The sequence below is a fragment of the Aphelocoma coerulescens genome, chromosome 2 (assembly GCF_041296385.1).
Source record: "Aphelocoma coerulescens isolate FSJ_1873_10779 chromosome 2, UR_Acoe_1.0, whole genome shotgun sequence".
In the NCBI taxonomy this organism is placed as follows: domain Eukaryota; kingdom Metazoa; phylum Chordata; class Aves; order Passeriformes; family Corvidae; genus Aphelocoma; species Aphelocoma coerulescens.
In genome coordinates, this window is record NC_091015.1 from 143749516 (window position 1) to 143769140 (window position 19625).

The following is a 19625-nucleotide window of genomic DNA, read 5'->3' on the forward strand; positions in this document are numbered from 1 at the left end:
TTATGTTTCTCAGTAACAACGCTGGATCACACAATTGAGCTCTGTCGTAGTGAGCATGCTACTACTCCCAGGTCCATTTTTCATTATTTTTTCTTAGTTCCTGTTGTGATGGAAACAACAGGATCCTAATTAATACTATTCATTGTCTCCTGTTGTTATACTGACCTTCTTGTCTCTTCAGGTGGTGGGATTTTCTAACCTGGCTTTAATGGATGCTTCTTCCAGTCTTACAAGAAGCAGTGAGAGCTATGTAGCTCCTTGGAGCCGCATTTTAAGATTTGGTGTGTCTGCTGCACTCTGGGTAGCCATTGCCCTCTTACAAGTATGTGAAACATATGACATCCTGAATTATCATTTTCAGGCTGGTTCTTGGAAGCTAGAATAAGTCACTAGGCTGTCCAAACTGCTTATCATAGCACTGGGTATGTTCTTAACTGTTATGTTTAGTTGTTTTAGCGTAGTACACCTTTGGGACTCAAAATTAATCTTCTGAGATATGAGACATCTCCGTTTGGAATCAGAATTTTGATCCTCTTGAAGACGTGAATTTATGCAAATACTTTGTTTTATTTTAAATTACTTTGAAGCATCTGACAAGTTCAAAATGAAAAGCGGGTTCTTGCTACAACTTTCCTTCTTAAAGGAAGTATTATGTCAATCCTGTTTCATTAAGTCCAGTGCAACAGTGGCCACTACAGAAGTCTATTATTTGTGGGTGTTAAGTGGTGAAATTAATTGCTTAATAATGTCAAATCTGATGAGCTAATAAAAGAAAATTTGGTTGATTTATTTCAGGTTACATTTTTTGCTGTGTTTTATGAAAGATTTGTTGAGGATAAGATAAGCCAATTCGTTGATTTGTGTTGCGTGAGCAATGTAAGTATTTCTTAGTCTCATTTGTAGAGTGGCATTTTAAATAGAATAGTACATAAGATAGTTTTAAGAATAATAAATAATATTTATTCATTTAATTTAGATTACTAGCTGACAGCCAAAGCTGATGTTTCTTACAGCTCATTTTATTGGTGAACTCTGTAAGATTTCAGTTAAACTTTAATTGGAAAAAGATTCTGGAAGCATAGTGTCGATATGTTCTTTTATACCTCTGATTTTTAGGGATTGTTTTTCTTTTTTTTATTTAAATTGGTTGCATGTGCTGATACAGAATTAAAAAATAACACGTTATAACAGAAATTAGGTGTGGAAGCATTTGCTACCATTCTGTATATTGGTTTGTGTTTTAATCCTTCTGACTTGCAGGTTGTCTTGGTTTTATTTAATACACTTGTGTTCACTTTCTGCTCCTATCTTGTGTTTGTCCCTCAACTGCTGAACTTCATTTTGTCCCTCTTAACAGTTATCACCTTCTGCATGCATTTTCATGTACTCATATCTGAACTACTACTCTTTCTCTTCTTTACATATGGGTCTTGAAGCTTTGTACTGCAGAAATTCCCTTTTAACCAAAGAAGAGTGCAGTCAGAACAGACTGGATTACCTCATTTGTCCAGAACTTCTTAAAAATACCGATTCTCCCCTTTTATCAATCTTTCCAGCCTTAGTTATTCCTCTTCTGTGAAACACCCATGTAGCACCTGGGTTGTAGAGAGTTAGTTTTGGAGTTCATGTGATGTAAGATTGTATCATACTGAATGATAAGCATAGTATCATACTGAATGAAGCTCTGTTAAGTAGTCTTTTATGAGTTCAGCTGGAATCATGCCTATGTATTATGTAGCACAGAAATAACCTTTGAATCAAAAGAAAATCTAAGAGCTTTAACTTCTTGGCTCAATGGAATTAAGCAGGGATCCTTGCTGTGATAAACTAAACTTGAAGCTGGTATGTGTTTCTAGTTACAGATAGATAAGACTCATTAGTAAAAGAGTTGCTAAATATTTTTCTCCCATGTTTATTTTGGTACCTTCCTACTTTGTATTTGTAGCAGGGCTGGCTGGTTTGACTGATCTTCACTGTGAATTCAGAAGATCAAAAGTAAAATGATAATTGTTGATTAAAGTGTTCTTTTCTTCCCCCATCTCTTAGATTTCAGTGTTTCTCTTGTCACACAACTGCTTTGGTCATTATATCCATGGTCGCTCAGTGCATGGACATGCAGATACCAATATGGAAGAAATGAATATGAACCTAAAGAGAGAAGCAGTAAGTAAAAATATTCAAGTTTATACCTGCTCAATTATTTATTTTATATAAAGACCCTGCATCTTTGCATTATGGATCTGCAGTTGTGTACTGCATTGAACCATGTTACCTAAAGATAGCAGCTGTTAGTATGTAAATATATGACTCAGTAGTTCTTTTAACTAGCTCTTTATCTTTCTTTTTCTTCACTATTTCTTCTTGTTACTTCTTCAGATTTCAAGGATATAAAATTCCTGTTTCTGTAGAAAGTTTTTTTCATGTATTTAAGAACCTTCTTTTCAATATTTAAGCTTTTCATAAGGTCACAGCCACATTCAAAATGGTGCATACCAAAAAGCTTTTGTAAAGAGACAGATCTGAAAAACTAATGCAGAAACACGTAATCTTCCAATTAATTCTTTTATTCCATCTCTTCTACTATGGTGGTGCAACCCATTCTTTATCTAAGTTAATTTGCATAAGTATTTTTTCTAGTTTGTCATATGTTGTATATTTGCTTCAAGATCAGGCAAATATAAAAGGTCTAATACAAGATCAGAAACTGCACTAAATTTCATGACATCTTGTATCTTTTTAGGAACAACTGTGAAAGTACCTTAAATAAGGATATTGCTATTTCAATGTTAAGTGGACAGAAAAAAAACCATAACCATGTGAAAATTAAATCTCAAACACTGAAATATAGAGGAATTTTATTAATAATGTTTTTGACTTGTGTGTTCCTACAATTTTTTTCCTAATTTCTTATTTTCATGTAATTTTGGGAAAAGCAGGGGGTTGTCCCTATGAAGATGTCGAATATTTTTATTTTCTTGAGGTTTCTCAGATTTCTAAAATGTGACCTGAAAAACATATGGAAAAAGTCAGGAACCCAAAACAAAGAAACAAAAAAAGAGAGACAAGTCTAGAATAAATTATAGACCTAAAAGAAAGGTCTTGAGAATGCATATCAGAATATGTATTACTAGAAGGTAATGAACTGAACACAGGTGAAAAGAGAACTATGACTTTGTGACAGCAGGGGTCAGGATTTCATGTCCTATGGAAATCTTGCTGCAATAGAACAAGAGTGCAGTGGATTCAAATATTTAGAGATATTAAATATTATGTATACATGAAAGAGAGGAAATGAAAAGCTTTTGACTATTTTTGGGTCTATGAATGGCATTAGTAATGTTAATTTACAATTGCTTTAATTGTATAGGAAAATCTGTGTAGTCAGAGAGGTTTGTTACCAAACACAGATGGCCAGACATTTCAGATTTCCATTTCAAGAAAAATGCGACTGCACTATGACTGGATTCATGAAACCTTAACAAGAGTAAGTGAGATATGGGTATTCTTTGAATGTTATTTAAAATACTATTTTTTTCTGCTGAAGTCTTGGTCTTGTTCTATTTCAGAAACGTGGTCCTGCCAGGCTTTTGGACTCGTTTGCAAATACTTTCGAACAAAGCACAAGGGCCTACAATGCCATGAACAAATTTCTCAGTTCTTTTATTGATCACGTATGTATGTTGACATTACTGTATTAAGGAAAATGTACTTATTCTAAGTAGATACTAAAAATTGTAAATCCAAAGGACTGTAATTCCTCTTTAAGCATATATGCTTTAAGATTTGTTGTTCTATGGCAACCAGAACAGTGCTTCATTCAAAAAAAAAGAAACAATTGGAATGCTGTCCAGCAGTGCAGACTGCACTTAAAAATGACAAATCCTTTTTGTTATGTACTTATTTTCATCTTGGAATAGACCCGTGGGTTTTGTTTCATTCATAAAGATATAGGTAGCTGCACTTCACTTCGTAGCAACTTTGAAATCATATAACAAGAAGTGTTGTTTTGCCTTTTCTTACAGGTTCACAAAGAAATGGATTATATTGTTAAAGATAAGTTGCTGCTTGAACGAATCCTTGGCATGGAGTTCATGGAACCAATAGACAAAAGTATTTTTTATAATGGTAAAAAGATGTGTGGTGTTTGTATTATTTTAAGTATCCCAGTTTCTGCATAGACTCCTTTCCCAAGATTTACAATCTAAAATGGACTTTACAGCAGGAGGGATCATTCAGTGACTGCTTGTGAGGGAGGCATTTAAGAGAAGTTCTTTAGGTTACAGAAATCCTATTTATAATTTGTCGTTTGACTGTGATGTTTTTTATTTAAGGCAGCTGAAAGGATATACAGATGTGCACGTGTTTATGAAGTTCACAATCATAAGCATTGATCAAAATACGTTGTTTGGTAGTCTGGACTGCCATAGTTCCCAGAAGTTTAGATACAAATCAGGATTTCATGGCACTGAAATACACAATTTATAATGAAAATACACTGTTTCAAATCAAACTTGTATTGGACATTTTTTTAAAAAGTAGGAAGAGGGAAAAGAGTAGGTTTCCTGTAATTGTTTACATGTTCTTTTCTCTTTTAAACGTGGTGCTTTTTGATAAAAAAAAAGAAGTAGATAAATGGTCTAGAGTACTTTGCCTATGAAAAACGTACTTTCACCTTAAAAGACCCATTTTCCGGGGCACTGTTAACCATTAAACAAAAATAATGCTCTGAACCTCCTCCATAGTAAGGCATTAAGTATATGTTTTTATGATCTTGTTGAGTTGGGGCTAGAGCTAATAGTTACTAAGAATTTCAGTGACAAGGAAGTTACATCTGCTTCTTGGTTTAAAACAACTTTTTAAAATAACCTAATTGAGATTTCAGGAGTAAATAGAGTTGTGTGTGACACATGGGTTTTACCTGTTGTGTTCATCAGTATGATGCGATTTTATAAGTGAAAAGTTTGTGTTATTTTTCAATAGGATGATAGGACTATCTCTGTGTTGCCATAGAATGCCATAAATTTCTATATCTCTGATTTTCCTTTTTCTTATCACCTCTCTCAGCATAGACTGATGAGACTCCACAAACTTGCAACTTAAAAATAATAATTTGTAAAAGAATATTCTCTTTCCACAGATGAAGGACACTCTTTCAGTGATGTTCTCTATTATGGCAATGAAACAACACTGCTCATCTTTGATATCCTGTTTTTCTCCATTGTGGATTTAGCTTCCCAAAGTTTTGTTTTAGCAGCTATTCTAACATATTTGCAACAAGAGGTAAATTTCAATTTAAGAACACAGTAATATTTTTTAAATGGGAGTCAGTATGGCAGTTTAAATAGTTAACTAGATAATAGAGTTAGCAGTATGCAGTGACAGAAGATTATACTGAGAACTTATTAAATAGTTTTTTTATTTATTTTGTCAAATAGACTTGTGAGAAATTAATTTTGTTCACATGGTGATCCTGAATGAAGAGGTTACAAATAATTTGTAGTAGAAAACACAAATACCTGTTAAAATTAATCATATGTAATTCTATCGTAATTTAGGGTGGAAAGGTAGTGGAAACTGTTTTAAAAATGCTAAAGGAAGTTAAGCACCTAATACATTCATATTATTCACAATTTAAAGATAATCTGAAGTTACTGTTTTATATTAGATACTGAAACATACTGATGTAAGTATTTCTTCATTAATACATGTTTTCTAAAATGCTCTTAGATGTTTAGGTTTATTCGTAATACACTTGGGCAGAAGAATTTGGCATCCAAAACCTTGGTGGATCAAAGATTTCTCATTTAATTAAGAAGATGAAGAACTGTTAAGGATTTAATCATGGAAAATATGAACATGATCGAAGTGTCTCTGACCTGCAGATTAATTGTAGTGCACTTTTCAACAATAACAGTGTAATGGGTTTGAAACTTCTCATTTTTTATATTGTGTGCTATTAAGCTTTATTTTTCTGTATTTATAGGGTTTTTTTTTTTAATTTGTGAACACTAAGCCATAGGCCTTTAAAAAGAAAGGTACATGTGAACAAGACAGAAGTAAACTTACTACTGTTTTTATTAGAAAAAGATAAAAATTATTTTATGGCTTTTGATAAGATATGGACCATTGACTTTGAGGCAACAATATGAGCGTCTGATTGACAGGAGAGGTTGCCAACTCTGAAGTTCTGTGAAAATACCTTCAATTTTTTTTCTTTTTCTTTAATTTTGACATGTGATGTTTACCAAATATATGTCGAGTTTTACATAGCATGGCTTTTGTTCTGAATTAAGCTAGTATTTTAGGAGGACTTTTTAAAGATCACTTATTTGCAGCGACTCCCACTTGGAATTTTTACTTTTCTTATGTCATACAGTATTGTATGATTCTGTCTCTTCTCTTGGAGTTTATCATTGTTTTTCTTGGGTGTGGCCTACACATGATGTCCCATGTGTTTGAGGTACAGTGGTGTTACAGTGATGTAGAAAAAGAGGCTATGATGGAGCAGAGGAGATGGTCATCAGCATTTCGGATTTTTTACTGATCTTCTGTCATGTGATGCAAGATGCTCAGGGAAACAGCAGTAATTATTCTGTTCACTTTTTCCACACAAGTGAAACGGAAGCAATTTTTTAAAATCTTTTTAGAATTGTTTTCACAGGTGCTCATGTACCTTTGGTCTCTTAATTTTCTGACTTTATTATCTTTAGATATAACAGAGACCATAATCATTTTACCATCATCATATTTTTGTAATTTAGGCAAGTTAATAATTACTCAAGTGCCACCTACTAAGTGTTAAGGGAGATTATGAATGGCCTTCAAATCACCTTAAATTGAGATGTCTACCTCCCATATTTATCACTGAAAAGTCTCCCTACCTTTTTACACTTAATGTTTTTTAAGTAAATGGTTAAACGTGAATAGTGTTTGCTGGGTTTATAGCTGGTACTTGTCTTCAGATGATTCAACAAGAGACTTACACGAGCAAAAATACCAGAAAAATATAAGTCAACATCATCTCATGTTTATTCTGAAACAGAGACTGAGGACATGGTTAGTTTAACTTAGCATATTTCCAGTTCAGACGTGCTTATCTGAGTTGAAGCAGCATTGCATTTGAGATGGTTTTTGGCTTCATAAAGAGGAACATGTTCTCATGTTGGTACCATGTCATATCATATGAAACTCAGAGTAACATGGACGTAAATCTCACAGTCGCTATTGCTGCACTGCATTTGCTTTTGGTGTTGCAAAGCCTGTGTCACTTGCTAGTCCTATACAGTTGCTATTGACTGATAGAATGTGCCTGCCAGTAAGGCTGTGACCAGAGAGATAACTGAAAAGTTGATTTGCAGTGGGACATCCATTTATTAATGTGCAGTTTAGCATGGGCATTTCCATGTCATGCTTTTGTCTGCTTAAGGACACAATTCTTAATTTGTTGGTGCATCCTATGCCTCAGAAAAGGTCTGAATACAAAGCTTCTAATGGAGTGGATTGTCCAAGATAAATAAAAATAAGGTTGTTGCATTTATGGTGAATGTAGTAATTAAAGTGTCCATTAGGTTCTGGATCTGTTTAAACAGCCAAAAATCGTATTTCCACTGGGAACCATGACTGTATGACCTCATTAGTTGAGAGGTTTCTTGTCAGTGATTTACTGAGAGCCAAAACTGTAAATTAAGCTAAGGAGCGTTCTGAAAAAGAGTCTGCAGTAGGACATTCACAAAGCAAGGTTAGCCTCACCTGGTGTCCAGGTATTTCTTTGGTGGATATCTTTGCACAGCTTCACTAAACTTAAGTCCTTATAAGTTCTACTGCAAAGTCAGTGAATGAGAGAAAATAAAATCTTTGTCATGTGACTGTATTTACTCAAGCCAACAGATGTGACTGAAGGGGTGTAGGGCGTTGCTGTGGTGCATTAATGAGCGAGGGTGACCCTGATGAAGTGCCCTAATACTGGTCTTTAGACCAATAGAACTGTCACTGTCACTGTCAGTGGTCACAGGCACAGGCTTGTTCTCTGTGAATTCTGATGATGTATTCATGATTATGAAGTTTTTCCAGGGAACAGAACCACACCTCAACCATACGTTCTCCAGAGTGGTCAGATTTATGACCAACTGCAGTCAGAATAACTAAAGACTTGGGTGAATCAGAGAGTGTCTGAAAGCAGAATGAAGATGTAGTTGTGCCATCTGTAGATGTGTGGTTTTAATTCGTTCGGTTTTTATCAGTTTGGTACCAGCAGAAATGGAGACATTTCACCATGTGGGCTCTCACTCTGGGCTCTGTTCTCAATGCTTGTGCTAACCAGGTACACTTGTCCATACAAAACTCCTGCTTTGAGTTTGCTTTAGATATGCCTTTAATTATCTGCTGCACAGAAAGGCACATGAAAGCTTTAATGACCTTGAATTTTGCAAGAACTACTGCTAAAAGCAACTCTTCTTACAGAAAAATGATAAATTAATCTAAAAACATCCTGTCAAAACAGTTCAGTCACTTGGTCCTCTCTTTCTCCTCAGTGTACACGCTACTCTTTTATTTTTCCAGATAATTTGTCTGAAATGTTTCTATAGCTAACATAGGCACTCTACATGATTTAGGAAATAATTACAGGAGTCAAAAGCTCCAGTAATTCATAGAAGCTTTTCTTTACTCTTGCTGTCCAGTGAACACTTGGAATGGGTTGACTGAGCTTTGTTCCCCTATTCCGTGATATTTTTTCAGGAAATATCAAGCTCGGTATTTGTTCAATAAATCTCTCTTGTGATTGTATTTCCAGCTTAATGTTTTTGGGTTTTTTTAATTAATATGCATCTACAATGTGTTGTTCATGTGATGAGTGTCTTTCAGGTTTCTAAATGTTCTGTTTGCCCACATGGTATTTCAGTCTCTCCTGTCTGTTTCTCTGAGCAATAAAAAAAAGTCAAATATTGGAGATGGGTTTTTTTCCACTTGTTAATTGAGCTGACCCAAACCTACAGCGTGTTTCTCCTTCCATGCACGAGAGTATGGCCAGAGGCTGCTGCTGCCTCTACAGTGCAGAGAAGCTCTGTCAGAACAAGAGTGAGAAATGGGTTTTGCAGTCAGTGCAACAACGAAGGATATGATTTTGGATAGCCAAAACTAATGGAATGAGATGGATGTTTTTTGCCAAGTTAGATACCAAACAAATTATTTCTACAAATAATTAAAATTTGTATGTACAGACAAGGTACAGTAACTTCAAAAATACGTTAAAATGTACAAGTTTCATTTACTAGTGAGGACTTGCCATTTTACTACAACATTCACTTGAATGGTAGGGGCAGATGTGTGACTGAGGCAAACCCTACCAGAGGTGAGAAGGGGAGCTGGCAGGGTGCTCAGCTTCCACCCTCCCATCAGCTGCTGCAGAGTGGGCAGCACAGTGATGCCAGCCAAGCCGAGCTCCAGGGGTTTTGGTTTGTTTTCAGGCTCAGCAGGAGCGTTTGAGGAGTGGGTGAAGGGGACAATGGCATTGTGACACACTCCTAAGAAAATCACAAGTAAACAGATGGTGGAAGGAGGTAACTACCAAACCTCTCAAAACTGGTCTCCCTCAACACTACCTGCTTTCCCCTAACTTTTCTTCTCTATCCAATACCATGCCCGTTTCTCCTGTACCTTTTCACTAATTAAAAGCCCTAATCCCCTGTTCAACTCTCCTGCGCCCCAAGCCACTGCCTTCAGGCAGTGCCTGACACAGCCTTCTTCACCCCATCGCTGTCAGCTGAGATGAGGATCCTGCCCCTCCCTTCCTGCAGGTCTGGCAGCCAGGCTCTGCCGGGGCAGTTGCTGCCGAGCTGAGCAGCACTGTGTGCCAAGGTGTGCCTTAGGGTTGCAGCACAGGTTCTTTGGTGAGAAGAATGAAAATCCAAACATAGCCTTAAAAGTCAGTTTAAAAGTATGAAGTCCCAACTTCGTATGTCTAAAAGGAAGAAGGTATGAAAGCAAGATGCCTCCAAAAAACCTGCTCTTTGAGCATTGGCTTCCTCCAGCTTTGCCTCTTCTATTGCCTACATACCATCTCCATCCCAGAATACCACTTTCCTTCCTTCCCAGCCTCTTACCATGACACAGCAGACAGATGACCCCTGCCATTGGGGGCTTGAGAAAGTCACAGTCCTTGCTGGCCCACCACTGGCTGCCAAAGGGAGCGGGGCTGTGGATGACATCCTGCAGGTGGCTGAGCTGTGCCAGCCTCCATGGGCAGAAGTGTGCGGGCAGGTCTGGGCTCCAGTGCCCATGGGGAGGACCTGGATCCACAGGTTGGGCTGGGGATCCTGGAGCCTGTGCAACAACCCCCAGGAAACTCCATGGGAAATGCATTTGCCTCTCCACAAGCTGAGTTACTTTTACCCTGGTACAGATTCAGTAAGCTGTGATGGTCCAGAGCCCTGACCAGTTTTATCCCTCTCTGTTGCAGACTGCTTTACCAAACCACTGGTGCTACTCAAGACTTGTCACCCCTTTAGTTTCCCCCTGTGACTTCAGTCACAGCAGGAGTAGCTCCAAGCCTGGGAGCTGGGGAGAGGTAAGGCGGCCCTTGGGGTTAATGAGGAAATACTTGATGTTCAAAGCTTGTCTGTGGAATAGCTCTGCAGAGATCAGGAGGCAGCACTGCATTAGCTGACATGGAGAATTTCCCTTTGAATGTTCAGAATTGTTCTTTTGTTAATCTGCAAAAGCTGAGCCCACACCTGTCAATCTCCTCACAACCTGTGGTGTGCATGGAATCAAACCAGAGGCTGAATCTGAGCAGAGAGAAGGAAATATACTTGCCATAGTACTAAAGCTGTTACTCCTAGAAAACATGCAGCAAGTAAGAGACAGATCTAGATGGTTTCTTTCAGTGGTTGGGTTTAGATTTGGTGGTTTTTACATACGTGCCTTTTATTACAGAATTACTGAATTTCCACTTTATAGGTCTGTGTGTCAGGGTGGCAGAAAGGCTCAAGCAGTATGGAGGAAACAGGAATGGGTAAAATGACCTGTAACCCCATGGTCTCCATAATCTTCTCACCCTGGTTTACAGCTGCAGGAAAATAATCCCCTTCAAACCATACAAGAAATAAGTCTCCAGTTCTTCCTGCAAATGCTGAATGGAGATATTTGCTTTTGGCTTTGCCTGATCTCTGGGACAAGAAGAGTTGTACCAACTGACCTTCCAAGCAAACAGCTCAGTACATCCCAGAGCCTGATCCCCCTTCCTATCCATGCCCTGCCACCAGCAGCCAACCTGGGATGAATAAATTTTGCACTTTCATGTGCTATAGTTCCCCCTGAATCCTCTACACACTCCATGGAGCTGTTGGGGCAGCATCCTCCCCTCCGCGGCCTCTCAGAGGATGGATCAGGGCACTGGCTTTAGGGCACATCCCCAGGCTGCTGCCCCACCTGCACCAGCCCTTCTCCTCATCTCTTCCTTTTCAGGTTCACCTGGGCCTGCAAGAGAGCCAAGCCCCAGAAACCTTGTCAAGGGGATTGCAGGAGTTAAGCTGAAGTATTTATGTTTAGCAACAGTTGTGCTGAAAGCTCAGTATTTATTGCACTATCCTGGATGGTGCTGAGAGAGGCACCCCTCAGGTGTTCATTTCTCCTAAAAGCATACAGTCAGAAATTAGTTTCTTTTTTCGACAGTTTGAGACAGGGAAGGAAAAGGCTGCATTTCTCATTTGCAGTATTTTCTTTTTTTTGTGTATGTGGATATTAAGTGATGAGCTTCACTATTGAAAAGGCCAAAATTGCTCTCCTGTACCTTGTAGTGGAAATTATTCTCTCTACAAACACTGGAAAATATTACTGCATGGCCAGGCACATGACAGGATATGCAGATGGCTTTCTGTGGAGATTACAATGCAGAGGGTGTTGTGACATGGGGTACCCAAAGCTCAGTGCAAAACCTGATGAGATTCTGGGTTCTCCCCACATCATCCTAAACCCACAGGGACAGGGAAGTATATCTTTTCATAAGGATGGAGGCAAAGCCTGACAAATTCATCTGTGTAGACATAGTTACAGTTCTTAAAAAAAAAGACAGAGAAGGAATATGGCTGCCCAGCTTGCACAGGCAGCTACAGCTCTCACTGCCAGCTAACACTCATCTTACTGCCTATTATTTCTCTTAGGCGACACCATACCTTTGCTTGTGCAGAAAAGCCAGCACCGCGCTGTTTGGAAGGCAACACAACTGAATTCCTTTGAAGGCTGCAGATGCTGTGATGAGTCTCAGGGATTTGTGAGCATGGTGATGGGAAAGCATTGAGTCTGAGACCTGTGGATCAGGACCATCTGGTCTGTCAACAGGAAGAGCAGGATCCTAAAGTGACGCTGTCTGGTTTGCAGCTGCAGATGTGCAGCTGTGACACCCCTGTTATACAGGTTGTAAGGAAGGGTTGGCTGCTGTCAGTGAGGAAGTTTTGCTTCCTCACCCCAAATACTGTGACTAAACCACAATTTCCTCAATCTCTTTACCTGTTTAGCATTGCTCTCCAGTGGTTTATTTCTGACAGTCTGAATAAATGCAGAGCAGTGCTTTGATGACATGCTTCTTGGAAATAATAATATTCATTGCCCATGCTCACCAGACGAGAAGCAGAAGAGACCATGAGGTAATGGAGCTTCCCCTGGTGGCCACTCAGGGCTCTTGACTCCCCTGGCACGGTCACACTGATTTTCCATCCCGTGTCATCAAGGGAAACGCTGCCTTCTCAGCAACCATTGCCAGGGAAGGGCTGGGATTCTTTACGATGCAATTAAGTAGGAGACATTTAAATGTATCTAGATGAGGGAACAGAAAGGAGTTGGTCTGCTCTGGGGAATGACTTCCGTTTCCTGAGGCTTCTAGCTTTCTCTGCTTCCCCTTTCTCTCCAGCACTGTTTGGTGGCAGCTGCTTTACCTGGGAGAGCTTGAAATGGGTGCAGTAGGTAAGGGCAGAAGTTAAGAGAATTCAGGAAGCTTCACTTCCCTTCAGTCATTGCCATGCCATCCACAGTTATAAAAGCTGTACTGGAAACCACAGTGTATAATTAGAGGAGTTGCATGTTTTCACATTCTCTGTGTGTATGCAGGAATGTAAAATCCTGGCTGCTCTTCACACCTCTTGTCAGTCTCTTAGCTCAAGGATGGCATAATAAACATCTGCAAGGAGCATGAGTTAGAACTCAGCTCACAGCTGGGAACAAGCCTCAGCCCCTGATATTATCTGTGCAGTGGCATTGAAATGGATCTAACTGGGCAAGTGGCTCAGCGGGTTGTTTGTGAGCAAAGAATCCCGGCAGGGTTTGCTGTCCTGCAGGGCTAGGATGATGCTGGTGGCACCAGGTGAGGGGAAGAAAAAGTGGAGGAGCCAGGCCTGGGAAGAGGTGCCCGGGAGAGCAGGCCTCAGTTTTTCCCAGAGACACTGGAGCAAAGCACAGGATCAGCCTAGAATCATGAGCTCTTTCAGCTGTTTTTTGGCATTGCACAGGAAATATAAGGCAGCCCATTCTTGTGTGCTCCATCTCTTCAGCCCCTTTGCCACAAGGAGAGCCTGCAGTAAATGTGAATGCTGAACACACGGTACTGCCCCATCCCTGGCTGCCGGCAATCTGCACACCCAACGTGGGCAAGCTGGGACTACAGTGAGAGTCCCAAGCCAATGCAGCAGGGACAATCACCCAGTGATGACACCTTCTCACATGGTTTTGTATTCAGACCTTAGCCAAGAATTACCAGATTCCATTGTCCCAGCAAGTACAAGAGAAAGGCATTTCTTGAGAAAGGTGCCTACAGTCCAGGAAGTTACCATCTTCAAGATTTTCCACGTGACAAAGGCACAGGAGATCCACGGTGCAGAATGGTATATGCACCAAATTAAACTCTGTGGGAGAACTGGAGCCATCAGCAAGGTGGGGAGTGGAGAGAAATGTCTTGTAGGGCTCCCAGCAGTGGGTCTGGGTAACCCCAAATTGTACTTTCCTCCTGCAAACCACCTCTGCAAACAAACCTGATGGTTCCCAGCAGGGTGGCCATGCTGGCAGGTAAAAGGTACCTGGCCCCTAGGTGTCTGTAATCATTAGCCCAACAGCCAGCAGGGACCAGTGACCTTCCTGGCCCCAAGGCATTGCTTAAGAGTTTAAAGGAGGGCTGTAAGCAATATAAAATGCTCCAAAGCTCATATTGCTGTCCACAATCTGGGGATGCTGCAGGTCTGTGTGTCCTTTGTTGCCAAGGAGTGATTTAGCTAGAGGAAATGGGAAACCACCCCATTTGCTTTGGCTGGAAATGTTTTTCTCAAAGAAATGCACCAAGCACATGCTGAAACCCCACTGGTGGCCTGATCCCCCTTGCTGTGTCATAGCACAGGCTCTTGCACAGTTTGCTCCCAAGGTATTTATTTTTAGGGTTAATTACTGAGCAGAGGACAGTATTCATGCTCCCAACAGACTACACTGTCAAACACAATTTTCTTCTGGGTTTACACACACATAAGAAAGGCTGTAGTCAAGCCAAACCTGGACCAGAAATGTTTCAAACAACCTCCCTCTTGTTTGCTCAGTCCCAGAGCAGTATTAAGAATATTGTCTTGATGGTGACCTGTTGGAAAAGTTTAAATTTCTTTCACAACCTGGAGAGAAAAGGGGGCCTCTCAGTGAAGGCTTCTCTCTGCTTCTCAGTCCCAGCAGTGGCAGAGGTTGGCACTCCCCAGGCAGCCAGCTGTGCCCATTAATTCTCCTGGAAGGCTGCACTGACTCATCATAAGAAAAAAATGGAGGGCTCTGGAAAAGCACAAATTAAAGTAGCTGGTAGAATTACCTGTACCTGAGCATGCACGTTTAAATGAGATACAGCTTCAGAGCAGTGCTTTTGGAAGGCTGTGCCAGTGCTGGAGCCCTGCTGGGGTTGGACTGTATCCTGGGTCAGGGGACTGCACTCCCAAATCACGGAAGAGAGCTGAAAGAGGCGATGTATGCAGGGGCATCTTTGGGAGCGTGCAAAACTGTGGGGGAAAAGGCACATTTGTGTAAGCTCTGGAGGCTGAAGGAGGAAGGGTGTTTTCCGCCATCCCTTCCTCCCTCCAGCTGCTGCTCCCAGCGCAGCCGCAGCAGCGCTCGCAAACCCGTGCACCACCCACCTGCCTCTGAAAGGGTCCTTTTGACAGGGAAGCGTCGCGTTAGGATCAAAGCCATTGCGCAGCAGCAGCTCTGCTGTCAGGCCGAGCTCTGCTCAGCAGGAAACTCCGCACAGCTGCAGAACGAGGAGCCGCAGAGGCTCTGGGCAGCGCCCGAGGGACAAGGAGCAGCTGTCACGCTGGTCTTAGACATGTTGCTGGGTGTTGCTTGGCCGTCGCCCCAAACTCCTCTTCCCTCCTAAGCTCCCAAGTCCCCTCGTTCAGCCTCTCTAAGGACACTTCCTCACTTTATGCAGCTCCCTATCCTGAATCCCATACTACAAGGCTCAGAGCGTCTCCCTGTCCGTGTGTCCCACAGCAGGCAGTCCCACTGCCCTGCAGTCTCTTTGCAAGGACAGGGCGGACCACTGAGAATGGGTGCTGCTGGGCAGCTCTGGCTACCATCATCCTGTCCAGTTACACTCAATTGCTGACAGAAGTCAGGCCAGACAAAGCCAAGCATTTTCTTGGACATAAAGGAATTACAGGACCACCCTTGCCCGGGAAAATTCTCCATCCATGACCAATACAGGATTTTATCTTGTTTCCTTGGATAGAGAGCACTGGGGCGAAGAGGGTAAAAACATCTGGGAACATAGGATAAATGCCTTTTGATGAAATTAGCTATTGTTTTCAAAAAATACCTGGGCTGATTGCTGAAAGCTTTGGTGTGGCAATTTAATTTATGTGATGCAACTGCAGCACAGAGAGCTGGGGATGCCCACAGAGGATGGTGGTTGAAACACTCCGGAATACTCCCAGATACTTTGCTCTTTGCCATTGAGTATCTGCCAAGCACCTGGAGATCCCTGGCCCAAACCTTCTCTGTGCAGCCTGCTCTTGCACAAGGACAAGTTCTAGCCCAAATACTGCCTTTCCAGCAGTGATCCAAACACTGCCAGCAGGGTTTCAATGCTGAGGCTTCTTCAAAGTGAACAAAACCATGTCCTCTTCTGACCATCCCATCCATTGGCTGTGTATCAGACTCTGCTTCTGCTGGCTGCCGAGGGGCCAAAGCCAAAGGAACAGCCTTCCACTTCTGCTTGTGACAATCTCTCCACTGTACTCCAGTCGAGTTATTAAGTGCCCAGCAAAAACATAAAATGTATATTAAAGGAACTTCAAAACAACATGCTTGGAATAGGATTTCAGTGAGGGAGAGACATAAATGTGAAAATATAGTCTTAATTAAAGCTAATCTCCCTGTAATTATCTGAAGATAATGGTCATTTTGTAATGGCATGCCTACAATAATCTGAGCTAATATTCTTTTATGTATATGTTATATATATTGTTATAAAGAAGAACCTGCAAATCACTTCAGGGTTATCAGCTTCTTGTCATCCCCATCTATATCTTACGAATTTTATTCTGAAAGTATGAATTGAGGCAAAATAGCTAGACCTTACCAAAGCCTCAGTTATTTTAGATCAATTATGATCAGAAATACACTTCCATGGGGCCATATAGCCACATGCATACACGTACATTCCCTGGTCATGAGCTCAAGTCAATTATGGGGTTAAAACCACATTTTTTCTCACCCCCAGTGTAGTGAAATGTAAATAGGCCACGTGTTTTGCTGCTCTGCTCGGTGTATCAGCCACAGAGGGTCCAGAAGTTAGTGCTTAGCTGGCAATTTTGCTAATAATGAGGGAGGCAGAGCAGCCAGTTCATTTACAGCCGCATCACCTCTGCTGACAGAAGTAAAAATGGGCTTCTGTCAACATCAATAAACAAATTAGAAACTGCTCTGGAGAGACAGAGCTCTGGTAGCCCCATTGCATCAACAGCAAAAGGCCACCGGCTGCAGGGATATGAAGGACCTGGCTGCCTGTAACGCTGCTCCTCTCTGCTGCTGGCCTGGTGTGAAGGCAGGACCTGGTTCGTGAAGCCTGGTGAGGTGCAGACTGAGCAGGGCTATGCTCCCTGGGTATGGTGGCTCAGAGTTTGTTGGCCTGGCTTCCACTGGTCACTGCAGCTCCACCAGGCAATAATGGATGTCCTACAGCTGGCAGGAATTGTCTTCAAAACAACAGGTTTTTATCAGAAAATGCCAGTTCATCAAATTCAGCCAGCTTTGAACCAGCAGAGCAGTTTCTAATGAATTTAAAAAAAAAAAAAAAAAGAAACAGATTCTTTTCAGAACCTGCCTCATTCCTTCCTGGTTTCTTGAGCTGCACATTTGCCAAGGACTCACCCATCCACAGCTCTGCAGGGTGGCTAATATCTCAGACTTTTTATTTTCCAGTGCTGAGAAACCTGGAAATGCCTAGCGGGAATAGGGCTTATGGGTCCCTGCAGCACAGAACAGAGCCTGGCATCCTGGAGGATATCATATCACACCAAGGACATAAAGGTTCCCATGCCCAGGGAACAAGGAGCCTGGACACATTGAAGAGGACTTGGATAACACAAAATTAAATTCCTGGACTAAAGGAAGTTTATAGGAACACCAAGCCCTAAACGACTAATTTAAACCCCAGGATCTCCGTTCATGTTTCATACTATCAAAACTTAATTTTGAAATTAAACATCTCCTGTGTTGTCTGTGAGGAACAGACCCACCACCTGTCATCCCAGCCCTGAGAAAGGAGAATACTTGTGCTTTCTAATTCTCCATCTTTTTCTCTCACTTCTTGCAGTATCTGCAGGCTTTCCTGCACATTTCTTATGGGAAAATACATTTACCTCAGTGCTGCCTTCATGGTATTGAGGGCACACAATTTGTCGTTTTATCCAAGCACTTATCTCTCCTGTGTTTGATGTTTATAAGAGCTATTTGCCAATGATTTCCAAGGTGTTTTAATAACAGGTGTTGCTTCCTTTATGTATGCCAGAGTGAAATTGCTTGTATGAAGATCCAGAGATAGGGCAAAAAAGGGGCATACTGGCTATGATAGTCTCTTCTTCTGGATAGATGTTTCCTTCTACCATCCAGAGTGTGACCGGATGTCCAATTGGGTGGGTCATTTAATGCTGCTGGAGGGAGCAAAGGCTACTCTGTGCAGTCCAAGGACTTTTCATGCAAGGTGACAAGCCCATAGCCCTCATTGTCTTACCCGTGCAGAGCTGTTTGGATGCCTTTCAAACCCACAGCTCAGAGAAAACTGGTCTCTGGGGCTTACACGAAAGGTGACATTCAGGGGCATTTTGTAGACATGCAGGTGCCTGGCTCTGACAGACACACTTCCCAGACCCCAAAGGGACAAGGCACACACTTATAACCTCCCTTATAACCTGGAGTGCTTCCATTGATGTTTCTGGATTATTACCTGTGGCTAACCATCTGCTTAAGCTTGAAATTCTCATTAAAAACCATATCAGATATCCACACATTCCTCCAGAGCTCTGGTTCAGCCTCACATGGTGCTGGAGGGCATAAAGGAGCACCAGCTACAAAGGGTGTCAGACCCAAGCTGAGAGCAGAGAAGGTGTCCCATAGTTCCACAAGGTTTTGAGGAAAGGCACTAAATACATCCCATTTCTTTTGCTTGTGGGAAGTAAAAGCAGTGAGTGACATAGGGAACAACAGAAGAGAATATGAGGAAAGATGATGGGGAGAGAAAAGGTTTCCCCATTGTCACCACCGAGGCTTTGTGCCTATAGCAGGGATTATGAAATGACTTCTGATGTCAAATTAACCATGGCCTGATGCACCACCCTATTTTCCTTACAATTACTTGATTACCAGACCACCTTGTTTATTAAAAGCACCTGCCTCAAGGTTGTAGTATTGTGCCTTCAGCAGAAACAAGCAGAAATCATCACCATGCTCAGCATGGTGCCTTTTTTGGTCAAAAAACCATCAGAACCGCAGGCAGCTCAGATGACAATGCTGCCCTCTGTATCCAGGTGGCCACACCCTCAGAAACAGAACAGATGAAAAAAAATAAAATGTTTAGAAGAGGTTAGGATTCAATAAATGGAGAGACAAACACTTCGATTTGGGGAATGGCCTGCCATTTTCCCATCCTGATGACATAGGTTTACTGAACTCAGAGACACAGGACTGCTCAGTCCTTCACCACTTTCTCTTTGGTTGTCTGCTTTTGCTGTGTTTGCTGCTGGCAGAGTGAGTTCTGCACTCAGTCCTCACATCCAGTTGTCATGTCATGATCAGCACTTTGCACAGACACCTGTGCACAGAACATGCCTTTACTGACTGACCTCCATCTCCAGCACTACTTCACTCTGGGCCTTATCAGATTTCCACCACAGCACTCCTTCCACTGCTTTAGTTTTGATTAAGAAAGTAGCTTTAGTTCTACTCATAATTTTTAAGAACTTGGATAATTTTAACAGAGCTTAAAAAAAAAAAAAACATGATTTTTCATTTTATAATTGCTGCATGAAAGCTTAAAAAATTATAGATTTGCTATGGTCCATGCTTCAGATGAGGGCTCAATGCCAGTTTTCCACTGGGGACTAAAGATAAAGCAA

General features: G+C 41.3%; 1 protein-coding gene across 1 annotated transcript in view; it reads left to right on the plus strand.

The window, feature by feature from the left end:
* TMEM67 (transmembrane protein 67) overlaps positions 1–8929 on the plus strand; it is a 32573-nt gene extending 23644 nt beyond the window's left edge. The window contains exons 21-28 of the mRNA XM_069005131.1: positions 182–322; positions 796–876; positions 2047–2163; positions 3368–3484; positions 3567–3671; positions 4023–4125; positions 5138–5280; positions 5728–8929. Coding sequence (XP_068861232.1) covers positions 182–322; positions 796–876; positions 2047–2163; positions 3368–3484; positions 3567–3671; positions 4023–4125; positions 5138–5280; positions 5728–5808 — 888 coding nt within the window. The 3' untranslated portion in view covers positions 5809–8929. The remainder of the gene's footprint in view (positions 1–181; positions 323–795; positions 877–2046; positions 2164–3367; positions 3485–3566; positions 3672–4022; positions 4126–5137; positions 5281–5727) is intronic.
* Positions 8930–19625: the final 10696 nt, after the last annotated feature.